At 42.0% G+C, this 21,039-nt stretch overlaps 1 protein-coding gene across 4 annotated transcripts in view; it reads right to left on the bottom strand.

Annotated features, from left to right (window-relative positions):
* The window catches only part of DAB1 (DAB adaptor protein 1), a 398,510-nt gene that overhangs the window by 63,646 nt on the left and 313,825 nt on the right, over nt 1-21,039 (bottom strand). For 3 of the 4 annotated variants that reach the window (XM_066623379.1, XM_066623378.1, XM_066623382.1), the window contains exons 5-7: nt 3,286-3,417; nt 1,850-1,969; nt 1,045-1,083 (exon numbers count right to left, since the gene is read on the bottom strand). In XM_066623379.1, coding sequence (XP_066479476.1) covers nt 1,045-1,083; nt 1,850-1,969; nt 3,286-3,417 — 291 coding nt within the window. The remainder of the gene's footprint in view (nt 1-1,044; nt 1,084-1,849; nt 1,970-3,285; nt 3,418-21,039) is intronic. The other variant, XM_066623381.1, reaches the window with a different exon arrangement.

Below are 21,039 nucleotides of genomic sequence, written 5' to 3'. Positions count from 1 at the left end.
CTCCTAGTTTTCTCCCTTTTTTCCTGTCCTTTGGTTTACTTTTAAATGTGTATTGATACGAGCCACAGTTAACGCTAACCAGTTCTCTTAACCAAGGTTTGCAAGCTGGTTTGCATTTTAAATCATGATAGGAATTCTAGTTATCTTTAGTGCCAGTGTATACATAGTGGTAAATCACAATAAGGCTAGGAAGTTAAGGGAATTCAGGTAGGTCAGGAGAAGAGGATGAGGCATACAAGCCTATGACCTGTTCCCTAGCTCTGGTTAAGATTGTTACCAATGTTATATCTGCCCCAGGTTTCAGTGTTTTTAAGTTAGATCTGGGAGCCTATAACAGGTTCAGCTTTACCATCTTTCAACTTATCCATCCTATCAAATACATTGGCATTATACATTGGCAAAATTTCTAAAATGTCAGAAAGTGCTTGATTTGATTTTGCAAACCATTGCCTGTCTCTTAAAACACAGTTCACACAATATCACAGGGTTATATCTTCAATGAAATATGGTGTTAGAATATGTAGTTGTAGTATTTCATGCCTTTTAAATAACTGTTAAAAACAGCTATTGCACGTACGTAATAGAATATTTCTAAATTTTTCCTCCTTTGTCTCAAGGTGAAAGATTTCTTAGCCTGCTGGATAGCTACAACTCTCAAACTAATTTCCAAAATCAGTGAAATGGATTCAGAGTAAGCGTTTATCTTTAAAGATAGTGCTAGTCTGCAATAAAGTTGATTATAGTTCTCAGCTCTCTGTATGGAAATGAGTAGTCACAAATCTAAAAAATATAAATATCTTCGCAGAAAATCTTTTTTCAGTCTTCTATTATTCAAGACATGCTTAATATACTACTTTTAGAGTTATGTTTAGTATTAAGAATACTGCTCAGAAATCAATGTTCTGCAGATATTTTACTTTTTTTCACAGCTGCCTTGTTTGGTACCTACATAAACTATTTTATCACTGCAGAGCAACTGAACAGCCAAATAAAATATTCGTTTCTATTTCTGAAACTCTGTTTTTGCTCAGCTTCAGAAATTACCTGATAAACAGGATCTTCTACATCTTCTTCCAAAATTGTCTACCACAAAGGAAGTAGAGAACAAGAGAGAAAAGGGAAAGAAAATAAGCAGCAGATGTACAAGAATTGTATTTTTGTATTAAAGGGAAACAATGAAAATGCACATTGTCATAGACTTTGAGTAGAGATAGTTGCATGATTGCATAAGTTTTCTACACATACCTGTACTGTTTGAGGGCATAAGTTCAGACGCAACACACACCTGTTCTGAAAATCTCCCTGTCTTAATTCTCATAAACTGTACATTTAAACGAACAAAGGAAATGTAACCACTTCAAATGGCTAATGTTCTCATCTTAGCCAATGTTGCTGTTTTTTAACCACTGCCAAATCCTATCAGGGCAACAGTAATAGCAGTCATCTTCACACACAGAAACTCATCTTATAAACTGATTATCTTTCTACCCCATTTAAGCCATTAAGTGTTATCGATGCTTTGCATTTTAAAATTCATTCATTTTATCAATATTACAGGTTTTAGACACCACTTTGCATAACTTAAACTGCTTGCTTTTTGGAACCGGGAGTAGCCACTATGCTTTCTTTCTTGACTGTTTTACATAAGAACAGCTCTGCTGGATCAGGCCATAGGCCCATCTAGTCCAGCTTCTTGTATCTCACAGCGGCCCACCAAATGCCCCAGGGAACACACCAGATAACAAGAGACCTGTATCCTGGTGCCCTCCCCACTGTTTTAATACAGTGCGCCCCCCATTCTTATTTTGCTGTGTATATACCATTGTATAGTTCTGCCACTTTTAGGTACCTGATATACTGCTTGTTCACACTGCTTATCTTTTTGTGCCTTTTTCTCCAGCTCTTCCCTTTGTTTCAATTCATAAATGAGCTGAAAGAGGTCTCGCAAATCCAGAATTACAGGTTCCGCCTACATGAAAAACAAGAGAAATGAGTAATGTGGGAAATTATAATGTGGGAAAGAAGACCTAGATAACAGAATATATTCTTTCCTAATGAGACAGAAGGTCTATACAGCAATAATCAAATCACTTATTTGACAACAGGTGCACTGAAATCATTAAACTTATTTACTAATGTGTAATGTTTTGCTTTATTATGAATTTGGTACCATTTCTCTTAGAAGTTCTTCTCCAGTTTGAATGACATTCTGTGCATGTGCAGTTGAGGTCAGCAGACCACTCCAAAAGACCAGATGATTTGTAGACATGTGCACTGAAATTTGTTAATGTTAGTCTTTATTCTCAGCGAAGCCTTTGTTGACTGATGTGAAAGTACATCTCCTACAAACCCAGCTGCTTTGCAGGCACATGCCTGGAAGTTCTCTAATTATCATCCTTTACTTTGTGAAAGTTTATTTATTTATTTATTTAAAAAATTTTTATCCCACCTTTCCTCTGTCAGAGTAGATGCCCAAGACGGCTTAAAATTTATAGAAAAAAAAGAAAATTAAAAATTAAATAAATACAATTTATAAAAATAATTTAAATTTTATACTGAGAATTGCTGTGCCTTCAAACTGCAAGTAAAAACTGAGGACGGACTGCACAATGGCACTTTATATATTACCTGAGCCTGTAATCAATGTGACTAAATCCACACCTGTACAAGTACTCTAGCTTAACACAGCTTGTAAATGGGGTTCTTAGGACTGGCAGCCTGAGGCATCTTAAAAAGACAAAAAAAACCAAAAGCCTTTCACACTGAACTAATTTGTATCTTGTTTATATTGGTCTAGCTGCAGATTTTAACTAGGCGAAGGTTCATTTCTATATAAGCTAATTATATTTGCAGATTAATGGTAATTATAATTATGAGCATAAAAGGCATTGCTTATATTTATTAGTGGTTTCTAATACAATGAAATGAGAGTAGACTATGCAAAGTAGCTATTTGTTTTCCATCATTTTCTATCTAAATGAGTCTAGGAGCCTAAGTAAACTTATTTGTATTCACCTAGTGTATCCAGTTTAATTAGAAAGGAAAATAATTACTAATTAGAAGGAATACTTGGAGAAAGAAATGGAGAAGGGTGAATAGTATTCCTTTCTTTCCAAGACTGGTATTGCTAAACTGCCATCTCGGAACATTTATGCAGGCACTTCTGACAATATTATATACTGCATAAGCAATGCTTGCAGGCTGGCCTTTCAAAACAGCAGTGTTCTAGACAGAGCTATCAAATTGAGTTAAACTACAGAAAATGACAATAATCTTGATACTTACTGCCTGGGCTGTTTTTATTGCCACAAATCTATGATTCCCTTCTTTCCCGCACACATAACCAAAGGCCCGATGATCTGTGATATCCTTTGCGATGTATGAAATTTCATGAACTGCATGATGGTGCTGTAACAGCTGTTCAAAAACAAAAAGCACAAGAAGCACAGAGCACTTTTAATCAAATTCCACACTTCGATTGAAGCACATAGCTTTACCTCTATGAGGGCACACCTGAATGGCAATTGGGCAGGGGTGGGGTGGTTCGTTACAATGAAGATCAATGTTTCCAGTGCAGTCTTCAAATGCCTAATCCTAATGGGCATTTATGGCAGCATACCTTGCAATCCATTGCCATAAGTGCTGCTATGGCATCACAAAAGTTGCAACACCACTTTTCAGGGTCATAAAACTTTTCAGGTTTGTGCTTCAGGGTCACTGGCACAAACACCTGTGCATGTGCCAGTGGCTCCCAGATGCTGCACAGGTGCAGATGAGTTTGTAATGCAAGGTGGTTTGAGAGTGGGAGGGGAGGATTGGGGTGGGCAGAAGCATTTCAAGGGTGAGAGGAGTGGATCTCAGCATACTAATTACGCTGGATGTTATTCCCATTTTCTTAGCCCAACACTTCCTCTTCCTGTCCTTGGACTTAAATCGGCAAAAGAGCTGGTGTAGGTCTGAAGAGACCCACTGATGTCCAGGCAGTTACTTACCTCCACAGAGGTAAGTAACAAAAAATTTCTTATTCTCACAGACCACTTGGTCGTGCCCCCCATCCCCACCATTGGATGCAGCGCCTGGAGGATAGGATTGGGCCAAAAGACTATTTCCAATTCTACGGTTTCCGTACAGAGTCTTCACCTACCAAATGTTTATGCCTAATAAAGGTTGACTTGACTTGACTTGACTATTTCCAATTTATTTCACCACATAAATTGTTTTTATGTTCTCAGCATTTCATCTGGTACTTTATTTTCATTTGGACAGCGTGCAGCACAATCCTATCTCAAGCTGTTGCTCTTGGGGTGTGAGCCGGCAGCCTCCTTCATCTGTTACCAAAAGCTCCCTGAGTACTTCACATTTGGAGCCTCTGAGTGATGGCTTGATTTTTCTTGCATGTCAAGAAAATATCTGGGTATCTTGGAAGGGCTACCTGTGAAATAATAGATCTGCCAGCATTCTTTACCTCCTTATAGAATTTCAACTGGGGTACAATAAATGTACGTGGAAGGAGGAACAGAATCATGGCAGCTGGCTCCACCTCCACCCTTTGCATCTTTTTCTGAACTTTGGAAAAGAGAAAACACTGTAAAAAGTATGTGATATACACAAACAGGCTCTATTTAAATGTCTGTAATGTGGCTATCAGTCAGGGATGCTATGGTTGCCTGAACTGAACAGGAGGTTGAACTAGATGTCCACTAAAGTCCCTTCCAACTCTTCTTTTCCATGTTTCTATGAGCATGCCTGTGTCAGGGGAGAACCTGCTATTGTGATGACACGCCTCTCTCCACATGTTCACTGTACCAATGCAAAAAGCCCACATGGAAAAAACCCACACAAGAACTGCCCAGAAAAAAACAAAAATGGCCTAACCCTTACCCTAACCCATGTGGGCCATGTTTCTATGGGCTTTTTTCCAAGTGGGCTTTTTTCCAGTTATCCCAGCTGAATATCTGTAAGGTGTATTTGAGGGACTCCAGAGCTGAAGAACTGTGGCAGAATTACCACTTCAAAATAGTTGAGGTTTCACATCATAATAGTAACATCTGCTGTACAAAAAAAAACTATATTTATGATTTATTTATTCTTTTTACATGTGTACCTCATGGTTTCCCCTCCCACTGGGAGGTGGTTAAGACAACTTTCAGCAGAAAAAATAAAATACAGTAAAATAATTAAATCTTATCAAATCAAAAAGTGATACAAAATCAATTACAATAACGGAACAAGAGTGTGGCACCAGAACAAAACCAATTTCAGCTAATCCAGCAGTGCATCATAACTGAAAAATCAAGTGACACAAAGAAGTATTTTGTCAGCATCAAAACAGTAACATGGATGGCATCGATCTTATCTCCTGGTGGAGGGTGCCACCACAGAACATTAATTGTTGTTTAATTAGCATCATTTAATTAGCATCTGATTAGCATTTTGGGATCACAATTTCTTTCAACTTTTTTTTGCAGGTATTATACATTATCTATTTGCACGCGAAAAGACGAAAATGCTTCGCTTTCACAACTGGCATGAGCATCAGGTATTTGAACATAATGTTGTAAACATTTCATGAAGCTCTACAGCATGAAGTAAAAATATCCCAGCAACAAACAGCATCCTTAGAAAATCCTCCTGCATCATTAATGGCCTAAGGCCTGCGCCGGCAGAATGCATGTTCTGCAAATGCAGGCTGCTGCAAAAGTGCCGTAAAGCGCTTTGCGGCAGTCAGCATGCCAGCGGGAAGGCCGGAGCTTTCCTGCGCATGCTTGTGAAGCGATGGAGGCCGACTGTTGCATGTAAGCAGGGGCAGAATGAAGTGGCAGAGAGTGGGAAGCAGATTGAACGGGCCGAATGGAGGGTAGAACGGGAAGAAGATGGGGTGGGCGATGGGGACATTGGGCCTGGGAGGGGACAGGTTCGGTGGCAGTGGCGTGCACTGAATCCAAACCAATTTCTGAGTCTGAAGAGCTGGCATGAAACTACCTGCACTTGTGCCAGCGATATAGCTGGTGCAGGTCTGAGTTGCCCCATTGTGGCTGCTGGGGCATAAATGGAGCAAGGGCATAAATTTTCTCTTACTTTGAGGAGACCTCCAGCAGCCAAAAATGCCCCACAAGATGCAATGTAGCCCATAGCTGCACCACTATATGGTCATGAGGAAATTAAGTTAGGATTGAGTTGTAAATTGTGTACCCTAACATAAAACTCAACTGATAGAACTTCAGCTCCCATCCAATGCAGTCTTAGGGCGATTCAGACAAAAATGCAAACAAAACGTCATCTTCCATCAGTCTTAATCCCATCACCTTTTTACTTAAAAAAGCAGAATGAAATTTAAAAGCCAAAACTTCAGCAGACATTAAGGCAATGCAGTAAACAATCTACCTGATGTTAAGACTGTTTTTAAATAAAGGATTACAGTTTTGGCAGTACGCTGCATGCTCCTTTGAAACTAAGGAAAATGTATGAAGTGGCTTGCTCAAAATGTTGGAGATATAATCAGCTGATGCAGACTTTGAACATATTTCATGATCCTATAGTTATACATAAGGTTGTTTTGGAATACTACCACTCTGACAGTTATGGATATTATAGATTAGGAATTGCCTCAGGATCCTAAAATAGAGCTGCCAGGGTATCTTAGCTGAACTGTAAAGAAAGATTATTAGTCAGTGAATAATCCATTGACTGCAGCACACATGTAGGTTGTTCAACACTGGAAAAAATGAACCTTTCCAACAAAAGAAGGTGGTGTAGGGAAGGTTTGGCAAAATTTAATAATAAATGAATACACTATAAGAGATGTTGGGATAATAAGTATTCAAAAATGGTGGAATAATGGAATTCATTTCTTAGTTATGGGAACAGAATCAAGATGAAAATACTAAGTATACTTTTTTACTCTGAGCTTTCTCTGGCAAATACAGTGAGTCCTCCTTATTTATTGGTTCAGCATCCGCAGATTTCAATCTCCATGGATGCTGAGCCCGCAACTGGAGGGCCTCGGAGGACCTCCTGTATGTGACCGGAAGTGGCTTCCAGTTGCATTTGGGAGATGTTCTGCAGCATGGGGAGGCTGCGCGCAGCCTCCTGCACCTCAGAAGGCCTCCTCGATGCAACTGGAAGGCACTTCCAGTTTGCCCGTCCAGGCCCAGCCACAGATTTCATTATCTGTGGAAATCTGCATCCCTGGGTGTAAATGACTAGAATGGATCTCCTGCAGATAACAAGGGCCCACTATTTTTTTCCTTTTATAGATTTCAGTTGTTTATATTGTCAAGTGTGTTTGTGTGCACACGCATGTGCATGTATAGCTGTGATTGTTTCTCTAAGCCAGTGGTTCTCACTTGGTGGGTCACGATCCGATTTCTGGTGGATTGTGAGAAGATGGTGGCAGCCATCTTGGAAGATGGCAAAAGACCTAGGCGGCGCCATTTTGGAAGTGGGCAAAGCCTGGGCATCCCAGCATGGAGATGTAACTAAGAGCGGCTTGTACATGTGCAAAGAAAGCAGCGTGCTGCTTTTCCCCAGAAAGCGTGCTGCAGCCTTCCAGCTGAACCTCCCTTTGCACTTGCAGGCTTCCCTCAAGGGGGCCAATTGCGGAGTGCAGGCTTGGATTGCAGGCAAAGAAGGACCGGGAGAGACGCAGACGAGCCAGCCAGGCTTCTCCCCACCAACCTTTGTCAGCTTGGCTGCCTTGATGGGATGGGCTGTCTCTCTCCTGTTTGCACTGCTTCTGATACATACTGATACATACTGTGCTTCTGCTTGCCCTGGCCAGAACAGAAGCCTTGCCCACATTGCTCCTATTCAATCTGCTGGAATCTGTAACTATACTTGTTTGCTGAAATTTCAAGCTCTAGCTGTATCACCAAACACAGAGCAGTGGCTTAAGGAGACAGAAGTGAATAAAAGTGATGGTGGCAGACACACCTCCACCACCATATTTATTTGGGAGAGGAAGGAGAAACAAGATGAGAGTTGGGAAAGGGAGAAAGGAGCTGGAAGAGAAAGGAAAGGGAAAGAAAGGGAAAGAAAGCAGCAGGAGCGTATGTGTATCTGTGTGTGTGAATAAGACAGCGTGAGGGAGGCAGATGGTGTGGTAAAAATGTGCATGGGATGCTTTGCATGCAGGGAACAGCAGGTAGCTTGGGCTGCCTGGTCCTTTGAGTACTTCTTTACAATAAAATCTTATGTTACCATCAGCCCAGTTTTAAACAAAGCCCTATTTCAAAAGACTAAGAAATGCAAACTAATGAATGAACAACCATCACCCTCAGCTCAATCTGGAATTGGGTTTGGCAAATTTATTTTCCATAATAGTTTTTTCCAAATTTTGTTTTTTCCCTATGCCCAATTCAGGCTTTGTTGTATTACTAATGAGGGAGGAAGCAGGATGGGATCCAAATGACTCTCATCAAACCCCACCTGCAACCATCCAACCCCTACCATGAACTTTACTCACCTACAAGTAGTAGTGAAGTGTTACTGGAGGTCTCTATGTGACATCTCCCTTCCTTTGTCACCTCTGGCATGCCAGATCCCCTCTGGCAGGAGCTTCCCCACCCCCTTTCTCTTCTTGAACTTGCACCAGTGAGTCCCCCGCCCCACTAGATTCAGTGCATGCCTCTTCAGTGCAGCTGTACCAGTGGAGAGGGGGGAAGGATAGGGCTGTTAGTCCATAAAGAGCTGTAGGACTTGCTGGAAATGCGCATTCAATAGGAAGGGAAATGAAGGCACTCTAACTCAGATTCACGATAAACTGGAGAATTCCGAGAGTAGGGTTTGCTCACTACATAATTTGACGATGAATTGAAAAAGCATTGTCAAGTTTTTCTGTATTAAGCTTGCCTTACAAAATAGCTAATTTCCATCTTGTGCAGCGTCAGTAGGCTGTGGTAGAGGAATAAGTAGTAGTAAGAAGTACCACAGTAAGATGTGGTAGAGGAGTCACTTCACTGTCTCCAAATGCTATTTATCCTTAACATACTAAATCAAAGGATTTGAGATACAAACAACTTCTATCAGTCTGATTTCTGAAATTGCTGGAGAAACACTCTTTTCACAGTTTCTGGCATATATTACAAGCCACAAACTTTCTCATCTCTTCAAACCCAACAGGGGAATCATAGCATGTACAGTTGTACAATATGTGCATAAGTACTGTTCCAGAATAGTACGTATTTTAGTTGAATATGAGTAGGTGGGGACAATATAGACAGTCCCAATCCCTCTTCCACGTGCATTCATTGCAAACTGATTACAAGTCTGAAAACGACCGTTTGCATAAAATTGAGACTGCATGTGTATTCATGCATGCACACTGGGAAGCCTCTCTAATAATAAATTAGAAACTATAGTACAAAGAGACTGTGCAGTGCATAGTCTTTTTGAGTCCTTCTGGCATGTTCTCCAAGAATTCATTTATAATGCATAACAGACAAGACAGTGAAACAGCCATTATAAATATTCCTGTAGAATGCCTAAAAGGCAAAATATGATAGACAGCAACTGCATAATTGTTGTTCTAGGTTGCTTGCTAAGAACTAAGCAGTAAGAACATAAACATATCAATATGAATTGTATATGAGCCACTGAGATCACAAAAAAATCTCCTTTATGTGAGCCTCTATGCTAAACCTACACACTTCCTGATCCCATTACTGTAAACAACTATTACCAAAACTTCTGACTGGGACTGAAGTACTGTTCTTGCAAGAAATCTGAAGGTATTGAAGGTCCAAAATTTGTCTTCTCATTCTATAGTTTGTAATCCAATGCATAATTGGATCCTAAATCCACAGTAGTTCTGTTCCAGAACCCATAAAGGATAGCTGAACCCATGGATATAAGGGATTCTACCTCTAGAGCAGCCATTTTCAACCACTGTGCCGTGGCACACTGGTGTGCCGCGAGTGGCCCACAGGTATGCCACTGGAATTTGGAGGAAGGTCATTTATTAGTAGGGCCAATGGGGATGTGAGCCCCCCACTGGCAGCATGGTGTGCCTTGTCAATTGTAAAAAAATCTAATGGTGTGCCTTGACAATTTTAGCGGCCTTGTCAGTGTGCCATGAGATGAAAAGGGTTGAAAATTGCTGCTCTAGAGAGTGTTCTGAGCCCAGCAGAAGCCATGCATAATTGCCCTTTGACTCTGTGGGTCTTAGAATGACTCTTGGAGTGAAAAAACATGATGCAGTAGCTTCCCCAGGCCTCCGAATTCCTTATAAGGCATTAAACATGTCACTTCTGCTTTTTCATAAAACTAAAAGTCGCTTTCTTCACTCTAAGAGTCATTCTGAGGCCTGCAGAGGCCACGGGTGGATGTGCACGGCCTCTGCAGGGCTCAGAACACCCTCATGAAGGTGAGGGGAACAGAGCCAATCTCACCCATGGGGGGCGCAAGGGGGCATGCGCAGACCTGATCTGCAGAGAAGTGAAACCACAGATATGGGTTCCATGGATATGACCCCCCCATATCACATTACCCATAGAACCACACTTGTATCCATCTACTTGCGTGTGTGTGTCTGTGTCTCTGTGTGTTATGTCATATTGCCAATAGCCTCGGTTAGAGTAAGTTAATTTTAGAGTGTGGGATAACCATTCATCAGGAGAACTGCATGTCTGCCAGTGAATTAATGATGTGATCTTATTTACATAATATAATTGTATTGATTTATTAGATTTCTTTCCCCTGTATTTGAGTCACATGCTTTCCTTCTAATCGTGAAATTAAATATCCTCCTTCCCCAACTGTGCATGATGAAAAACGTGCATGATGAGTCCTACTAAATCAAAGCTCTTTGACATTATTTTATTGATTGCCAAGCAATGTTTGCACAGAAATTAAACTATGATCAGACTCCTTACTTGTGGAATTAGACATAAAGATTATTCTGCCATGGAAAAATATCACCTACAATGCAAGGCAGCAGATGGAAACATTTTAATCTATTTGGGAACCCTCATTAACTGTTAGAAAATCATTACATCTCTAATGTCTGATGATGCCAAAGTATTACCTTGCAAACTGTACCAGGCTATTAAGAAGTAAGCTAAGCATGCCTACAGTCATAGACGTGTCTGTGTTTAATTGTACAGCATGTTTAGAGAGAGTTTGAGCGAGAAGAATTTATGCAATGTTGTAATTTTTGTCTTGGTGCATTAGGTACGAAATGTGATATTGCATGCAGTGAATGTCTTAGAATGCGGATTCGAATCATCGCACTGTAAAACATCAATTAGTCTGGAGGATAATCTTTGCCAATGTACATATTCAAGTTAAGCAATGACAAATACAGAACATGTACCTTTCTTTATATGCTCTTAAATCTGTAGTTATTCCACTTCAGTTAAAAGTTTCTAAAAAGAACTGGAAAGCTGAACTGACTCTAATTTCATATAAGAAAAATTCACTAACAAGGCTCACTAAATTCACTAATTTCACGAGGCTGGTTAGACAGAAGTAAATTAGCTTTGCAGTACTGAATAATGGTGGAGGTAGGAGAAGGAACCAAAGGCTGAACTCTGGTGTAGTTGTGTAGATCTCATTATTGAGATCTCAGGTGATAGTGTTTTATGTACAATGAATTTCTTTCTCGCCAACTTCCATTGTTTAAGGCCTGCTGTGCCAGTATTAAGAAGATGTAGCCTAGGAGGCCTCCAACATATCCTAACCTTCCGGGGCCTGGCAGCTCTACATGAATTTGCACTACTGATTTAGCTGGTGCGGATCGGAGTAGCTCCACTGGGCAGACTGAAGCATTACATGGGGTAAAGGGGAAAAGATTCACTTACCTGGAGGAGATTTCCAGTCTGCTCTTAACCTGTGCTGGATACAGCGTAGGCCAATTGGACCAGCTATGCCAGAACAGGGTAAGATTGGGCTGCCTGTGAGGCAAATCTTACCATGTCTTCTTTGCTAATCAGAAACATGAAGTTCATGAAGAATGATTAAAATTTGCCTCAGTCAGTGTACTGTATAGCAGCACTAACCTTTGTTTGTAATAGCCACCAGAGTGCAGTAACTCATTTAATGATACAAAGGAAAGCATGGTTGGTCTCTGCTTTCAGAATAAGTGATGCTGAATTCTGTGTGTGTGTGTGTGTGTGTGTGTGTGTGTGTGTGTGTTCCAATTATTAGTGCAGTTTAGTGTAAACTGGCTTGAGGACTCTTTAGTTGAAATAGAGTATATATCCTCTAAAAACACAAACCACCAATATCCGATCTGATTCATGAAGATTTATATAATATGCAGTGCCTCAAGTATTGTACACCCCACTCACATACATTGTATTCTGCAGCAACCAAAACTTTACAATGCATTTTCTGAAAGTCATAAATATGCCTATGTTTATGACTACAAAATGGTTCATTAATTTCAACGCTTTCATTATACAACCAACCTTATAACTTCCTTGTACTTGGCATTTAAAAGGCTACCATGAAATTCCAAACTGGTTAAAAAGAAAACGATTCCCTTTGCTTACCTTGAAACACAATTTGAAGGTCCAATCCTATCCAACTTTCCAGTGCTGGTGCAGCTCCAGCGAATATTGCCAACTGCAACTCCGAGGTAAGGGAACAAACATTCCTTTACCTTGCGGAGGTTTCTAAGACTGCCCACCACCATCACAGGACGCTGCACACACTCTGTTGGCATGGCTGCATTGGGGCTGGAAAGGTAGACAGGACTAAGCCCTGAGGGTCAGTCATTGAGCTCAAATAGTCATTTACAGGGCTATTATTCTATTTTAGTAAATGAACAAAGACTTGAATCTCGTCCTACTAATGCATGACTGCAAGGGATCCTCTGCCATTTCTTTCACACTGCACCCTCTCTAAGCACCCTTACAAACCACTACTGCCGGTAAGGAACAGTATGCGATGTAGTGTGGAGGGCTGCAAGGGTAGGGCAATTCCCAGAAACTGGATGCAAGTACCTCCCTTACCTAACCAGGTCTACTCAGACATAAGTCCTATTTTGTTCAATGGGGCTTACTCTCATGAAAGTGTGGTTAGGATTGCAGCCATAATCAAGGAACGGAAAACAAATCAAAGAGCAATCAACTAAATAAAAAATACCTTTTAAAAAACAAAAAACCAACTAAAACCATAAAATGAAAACTGTGCAAAGTACAAAGTCAGAGATGGGAGACACACCATCACCCAAGATCAAACACGTGGCAAAACCAAAAAATCTTTATCATTCATCAACAGTTTGATAGGGAGAGGATCAAATGGGTCTAACAACAGGAAACTGCCCATGCGATGTGACATTCTGCGATGCGAGTGCTGAAGCTGAAAGGTCCCTGTCTTGTGTCCCTACCAGCTAGGCTTCCAACAGCAAGGGATCACAGAGCAGGGCCTCTGCTGGTTAAAAATTGGGGAAGCCAATTCATGAGGGGAAAGGCAGTTCCCCAAGTAATCTGGTCTCGACGCGTTTTAGCAACTACTTATTATTTAAAGTATTTTTTATCCAGTGTTTCCATTTCATACAAGAAGTGTCCAAGGTAGTTTACAGTCAATTTAAATAAAGTAACATAAAATACACAAAACATTCAGACAATAATACAAAAACATTTTCTCCAGTTTTACAAAGATACAATGGTTGTATAGTGAACACATAACTGAGAGTCCCAAAAAATATTAAAAAAAAAACCCAAGCCCTCCTCACCAGAATTAAGCAAACTCAAAAATGAATTTGAGTTCATTGAGTCCCAAAAGGTGGATTTTTGACTGCCCTTGGAAAGATGGGAGAGAGGGAGCCATTTTGATCACTACTGTTAGAGCATTCCACTGGTGAGGCAGAGAGAACACCCTCTCACCAACACCATCACGGAGAACAGCCTCTCCCTTGCCACCGTGAGCCAAATTACAACCAGTAGTAAAACGTGAAGAAAAACTTCTCCAGAAGACTTCAAGGCAAGGGCAGTTTCCTATGTGAGGAGGCAGTCCTTTCTGTACCTTGGTAATGTATGTAGGGCATCAAAGATAATGATTTCTTATGACCCAGCGAACAAACTGCAACTCTAAATCCTTCAGGGAGTTTATAGGCTTTTACTAGAATATAAACATAAAAAAGTGTTCAAATGGAAGCCTGTGTTCCATCTAAGGAGCCATTGAGACAGCAAAGAATGATGAAAAAAAACAAATTATGAATACTAGTGCACATAATGTTGCAGTAGAGCTTGGAAATTCTCAGTTATAAATGAACTTTCTTTTTTCTCATTCAATCTGAAATTATTTCCTTGCATTACTACTCTCCACCGTCCCCAGAGTCTTGACTCAGCCGACACAAGGCTATCAGTCAAGGTCGGCATGGAGGCTGCATTTAGCCTCTGCAGGCCGGCGTGCGCTGGCCCAATTGACTCCTGAGGAGGCAACAATGTGCTTCATGACATGTTTGCGACAATCCTGGGCCAGTGCAAGGGATATGCACCAGCCCAAGGGCGCCTTAGGATTGCGCCCTTTCTTACTGACTTACGACCCCATCCTATTCAATTTTCCATTGCAATGCAGACGCAATGCAGTCCCGAGGTAAGGAAACAAATGTTCTTATACCTTGAGGAGGCCTCTTTGACTGTCTCCCCAACACAGGAAGTAGTGCATATCTCATTGGCACAGCAGCACCGGCACTGGAATATTGGATAGGATTGGGCCCTTACTTACTTTTCACATTTTTATACCACCCTTCCTCTAAGGAGCTCAGGGTGGTGTACATGGTTTCTTCCCTCTTTTTGTCCTCACAACAACCCTGTGAGGTAGGTTAGGCTGAGAGATAGAGACTGGCCTACTTTCTTTAACAATGGATCCACCATGGCCTTAATCAGGGCACCTGGAGCTACATTTTTTCTCAAGGAAGCACTGAAAATATCCAGCGGCAGACCTAGCACAGGGCAAATGGGGCAAATGCCCTGGTCACTGAGCCCGCGCGACTCCAGGACTGCGCGGGAAGCCTTACCGATGCTACCAATGCAATGGGAAACAGTACTTCTAGTTTTCTGGAAGTACTGTTTAAGATCACAGGGAAGCCTCAGAGCGCTTCTACAGTCAATCCTAGAGTCGCACAAAACTCCGTTTCATTGGTTCATTCATTCATTCATTCATTCATTCATTTCAACCCCTGCTAACTGGGTAAGAGGCACTTTTTAATTGGGTGCTCTTTTATTTAGCAAGGTGAAAGTAACTGGCCCTTCTCACCCAGCACTGTCTTTTCTAGTGGCTGTCTGCTGGTGTTCTTTTGCATCCTTTTAGATTGTGAACCCTTTTAGGACCGGGAGCCATTAGTTGTTTGTTTGATTTTCTCTGTAAACCGCTTAGTAAACTTTCTGTTGAAAAGCGGTATGTAAATACTGTTAACAACAACAACAACAATAATAATAATATACCAATTTCCATCTAGAGATCCATTTAGCCCTTAATTATGTTTCCAGCATCCACCCACAGCTGTCCTGCAGAGAAAACTGAATGGACTTAACTAGTTTCAAAGATTTCTTGATTTTCTCTTTTCTTTCAAACTACTAGGAGTCTGTCATAAAGTCATTCTTGCCTAATCCTCACTCTCTTTTTTTTTGGCCTCCGGTCCAAGTGAAATCAATCAAATCGATCAATTAAGCACTTAGAAGGGCAGCAATCACTCCAATAATAGGGTTAGCTTCTGTGACAAAGTCACAGCAATACCACTGCTACCCTATTCTTAATGGAAGAATTAATTTATTGAAGGCTAGAGCACAGTATTACAGTTGCACAGTATTTTGGTCACAGTGAGGGTGAAAAGAAACCTACTGAAACAGCCAAACTCTTCTTAAAATGATGCAAATGCTGCCATAACAAAATCAAAGAGAACACATACAGTAACTGCTTAGGTAGAAGAAGAATCTACAGGGAATCAAGATGCAGAAAGCTTTATGTTAATTTACCTTCAGCACTTGACATTAGTCAAGTATTTTTTTGCTCAGATTTATGAATCATTGTTACTACTTTCTTTCTCTCAGTACTTTAAAACTGACATACTATCTAATCGGCAACACTGAGGCTTACAGTCTGATCCTACCCTGAACAAGTGCCAGTCTCCTGTGTGCTGCCCAGGAGATGGCCATTGCAAAAGTGCTGTAAGGCACTTTGCGGTGGCCAGAACAATAGAGGTGCCAGCAGGAAGACCAGCGCGGCCTACGCAACAGTCTTCGGAGCCCAGGGCGCCATCAGCAATAAGTATCCCGCCAAGCAGTGGGGAGATGTTCTAGGGTGGAGGAGGGTGAAGGGAAGACGGCAAGGGTGGGGTGGGGGGTTTTGGCCCGAGAGGTCAGGACAGCAAAGGAGGCTGTCACCAGGTTGTATCTCCCCTCCTTCTCCTGGAAGCCCTACATGGGTCTACTTGGACCTGAACCAGTGATTGAGCTGGTCTAGATTCAACTAGATCCATAGTGGCTGCCAGGGCTCGACATGGGGCTCTAAATGGATTGTTAATGTTTAAATCAGGGTGTCAAACTCGTTTTTATATAGTGGGCCAAACAGCATTCATGGCACCTGCTGAGGGCCGGAAGTGACATCACTCAGCAGGAAGTGATGTGCTTAAGCAGATGATGGCCAGAAATAAGCACTTTGTTCTCACATAGAAACTCATTAGCTGCAAATGCTAATGTGCAAATCTGACCATATTTTCAAGATATGAGAGAGCCCAATTATCATGCCACCCGCTCTTTCAGCAGCTACTGCTACTGCTGCAGCATCTCTTCATAGCTCTGCAGCTGAGAGGTGATCAGCAAAGCAATACCTTGAAAGCAGCACTGCTGAAAAAGAACATTTAAACCAGATTTGTCAAACATAAGGCCCGTGGACTAGATGCGGCCCCTGGAAGCTCTTTACCAGGCCACCGTTATAGCTGGGCTCTCCCGGAGCTTCCCTTTCAGCGGCACTGCTTCTGCCAAGGCTCTGGGAGTGAGAGTCAGAAGAAGGTCTCAGAGGCAAGGAATGCTGGGGGGACGGACCAAGAGGAGTGAGATGCTGTAGAGGTGCTGGGAGAGCCCAGTTATCATACAGGCCACCATTTCTATCAACATTGTCTTCTGCCTGCAACATCTTGGGATGAAAGGGGATCTATCTAGCAATATGGCACAACTGTCCTTTGGTTATAGCAAAAGTTAAATAGAGTAGCTTGGAGACCAACGAGCCGTGATGGGAAGATAGACCTGCCCCGGCTCCCTTTTCCTCAGTTCTTCACAAGCTCATACGAGACTGGTTTCAAACCAGGCTCATCACTGCCAGTCACCTGTGACTTACCTTCTGTTCCTTATGTATGCTCTGGCCCTTCAGCAAGCTAAGTAGGTTCGGCATCCATAGAGCAAGGGCACCCTGTAGTACTGAACTGAGATAATGGGGCTTGGATGGGGTCAACGGACCCCCTGGCCCAGTGATGACACATCAGGCCATATAAAAACCTTGCTTCCAAGCCAGCACAGCAGTCTCAACAATTCATCTTGCCTCATATAGTCCTGTCATGCCTCTTTTTTCCTTCCTCCTGTACCCAGCCACAAGCATGGTTCTGACAGCATTGTTTGTCCCTGACCCTGTTTCACCTGGCTTACCTCCTACTTGTCCCATTCCCAATCACATGTCCTTCCTCTGGCCCTTCACTCCAGCCTCTGCTCTTGGATGCCTTGATCTCGTAGCCAGTCTTAGCCTGTTCATTGCATTGTCTCTGACCCTCAGCTCCTCATTCGTCTGTACCCACACAGGACCACTCCAATGAGGCCTGTCTCAGTGCTCAGCCAAGCCGTGGTGCCCTGTCACCTCTCTTTATGTGCATCCCTGTGACACTTGTGAAAGAGGTGAGGCTGCTGGAAAGACATTTGTCTAACTCTTCACCCTTCAGTGAAGCTGTAGCCATCCCTCAGAAGAGAAGAAAGAGGAAAGCAGACAAGGCTGCTCCTGTATGTTATGTGCTCACAAACATGCATGCACAGACAGTCCTTGCCATGCAAATCACCATTTAAATCACTTCTTATAATCTTTGAAACTATTGCTTTGCTCATCCTTACAAAAAATAAATAAATGTGATAGCTCATTGTTCTCACATTGCAAGTGACCAACTGAAGGTAGTAATACATTTCCAAATAAATTCAGCTGGCCAAGTATTAGAATCCAGAGCTTCACAGCCACTTTCAAAAGAGTTGCCCAACTAACACTGAAGATCAGCATAATGAGAGCCAAGACATAAATATTTTCAATAAATAAATATCATTATGAAGCCAGTGGGGCATTTTACCCTTTAAACACATGGTTGCATGTACACACACACACACACACACACAAAACATCCCCCCTTCAAATCAACATGAAAGCCATTTCTGAATCGTGGAGAGGTTTCAAAAGAAATTACGATTAGTGTGTTGAGGGATCCAAAGTGAAATGAGTGAATACAAACGTTCAATGAAATGAGGGATACGAAGTGAAATGAGGGATACGAACGTTCAAAGGAGTGAACGTTCAAAGTCAAAAGTCCTGCTGGGCATGTCCAAGCCCCAGGGTACACTCTTAAAAGACTTGTCCGGATACAGCTGAGGTTTATGCCCGAAATTCTTGCCATTGTATGACACTGATAATTGCATATGTGCCCCAAAGAAAAGCCTGTGCATTTGTGGTAGAAGTCAGACAATGTTTAAAAAAAAAATCCAGGAAGAAAAATGTAATGTCAAACCAGTCCTCAGGCATACCTACAGGCACCATCTAGCCATTTCAATGTCACTGTATGCAAGATATTGTCAAACGAACTTTAGCTGTTAGAGACTCAGAAACAAATGCCCCCTGGCTTTCAGAGTCATTGAAATAGCTTATATAGCACTTTTAATATATTTTTCTGCCTATGACTGTGATCCCGCTTGTGCATGCAGATAGTGCTCTTATGTTGTGGGTTGCAGCAGGGAGAACACGTTGAGCAAGGCCAAGCAGCTTTTTCTTCCGCAGCGCTAGCAACAGGAACCCCAATAGATGTGGGGCTGTAATTTGGCCTTTCTCTTCCTGCACATCCTTACCATATACTGTAGGTTCCATCTATATGGTAGATAGAATCTTTCATCTTTATGGTAGATTTCATTTTACAAGAAGGAAACTGAGGATAAGACACTTGCCCGAGGTGACTTTCCTAAGTTAAATAAATAAAATTGATAAATGAAGTAAATAAGCTATGGTTAAACAAGAAGCAGCTTAACTTTTATAAGGTGGGGAGGGTTCACAGTTTAATACCGTGCTATTAAATAAGTAAATAAATAAATACTATATTAAACTTTATGGCATATGAGTCACTGTGGAACATCGTGTTAATATAGCATGGGAAAAACAATTTTAAAGTATATTTTCCACTCAAGCCCATGTGGTTACTATAGGGACAATGTGCTATTGCATGGGATTGCTCTTCTGAACAACCTTAGGGAATGAAATGAAAGAGTCGGAGAAGTCGGAGAGTCGGAAAAGTCCTGCCAGTTCTTTAGCTAGAGAAGAGGCTTTGATACTGATTCATGCTGCTATGGCATAGAGAAATCATTCCCTACTTCCATGCCCTTAACAGCCAAGACAAATCGTAACCTCCTAGATTTTCAAGACTTAAATAGAGCAGCAGCAGTTGGGATCATCCTGTTTTTGAAGCAAAAATTGCTTCAACTGTAGATTTCAAATACCAAAGATACCCCTAAGACTGCAGGTTCAAAACCAAGATAGGTCAAATAACATCCTTCAAAAGCAATGAAATTTCAGCCCATGAAGTTTACTTCAAAAGAGGCAATTGTCTTATCTGTCCAGTGTAGACATGATAGATATCATACCCTGAGGTTTACGTGATCTCCTAAAAGGTATTACACGGACATACAGTATCTCCAGGTAATTTATTTTATTGGAATAACTTTTTCCCAGTTTCTCTTTATACCACTCCCTACAGCAACACACTTCTACTATCATATGAACATTATGTTACACCGAGTCAGATCATTGGTTCATCCAAATCAGGATTGTCTACACCAGCGGTTTTCAAACTCTCCAGAAGTTTGAGGGGGCAGGGGAGGAAGCAGCAGGGGAAAGGAAGCAGTGCGATCACCAGGATTGCACCACTCAGGGGGCAGCAGGGGCTTGAGTGCACTTACCTGAGCCTCCTGCAGCCCCCCAGGGTGTGGGGAGCCCTGCGTGACCCTCTGCAGGGCTCCCCGCAGCTTTGAAAGTTAAAGTGGAGTGATCGTGCCTCCTCCCTGCCTCCTGGCTGCCCACGCCCCTTAAGGAGGCAGAGACCAGGGCCCACAAGCTGAGTCGTCGCAACGCCCCTGTCTGAAAAGCCCTGTTTTACACTGAGTAGCAGTGCCTCCATAGTCCCTACCACCAAATGATACTGGCCCAGCAGATCCCACACTGTTCCTATAACGCATGAATTAGGAAACAGATTTTCTTCTGAATCTTGGTCAAAATAAAATTTCGGATTGTTTATATGTTACAAAAGAAGTGAGTATGAAGGGAAAGGAACACAGAAAGCTGCCTTATACTGAATTAGACTGCAGTTGAAGGTGTGTCTACTCAGAAGTAAGTCCCACTGTGTTCAGTGGGGCTTCCTCCCATGAAAGTGTGTATAGAATTGTAGCCTTAGATTGGGGTTGCCAAACCGTGCGTCACAATGCCCTGGGACATCACAAGGCACTCTGCCAGGGTGTCGCAGGCCACAAGCTGGCCAGCAGCAACATGCATGACAGAGCTTCAAATGGTGGGAAGAGGCTTAGCTCAGTGAGCTGAGTTATAGCACATGGTTTTCACATACTTTGAAAAGCCTACCTGCCCGCCCTGAGCCTCTTACTGCTGTTTGAAGTTCTATTGTGCGTCTCTAAACCTGGAAGTAACAGGTGATAACAACATCGCTGGTCACTTCTGGGAGCTGCACACTGCATTTGCAGCATAGAGAACATCACAGGCCAAAGAAGATTGGGAAGCGTTGCTTTATACCCTTGCTCCTTCCAGCACAGTATTGCCCATATGGATTGGAAGGCACTTTAGGTAGAGGTCTTT

Source organism: Tiliqua scincoides, chromosome 4 (assembly GCF_035046505.1).
Source record: "Tiliqua scincoides isolate rTilSci1 chromosome 4, rTilSci1.hap2, whole genome shotgun sequence".
NCBI lineage: Eukaryota > Metazoa > Chordata > Lepidosauria > Squamata > Scincidae > Tiliqua > Tiliqua scincoides.
This window is presented reverse-complemented; position numbering and strand designations above follow the sequence as displayed.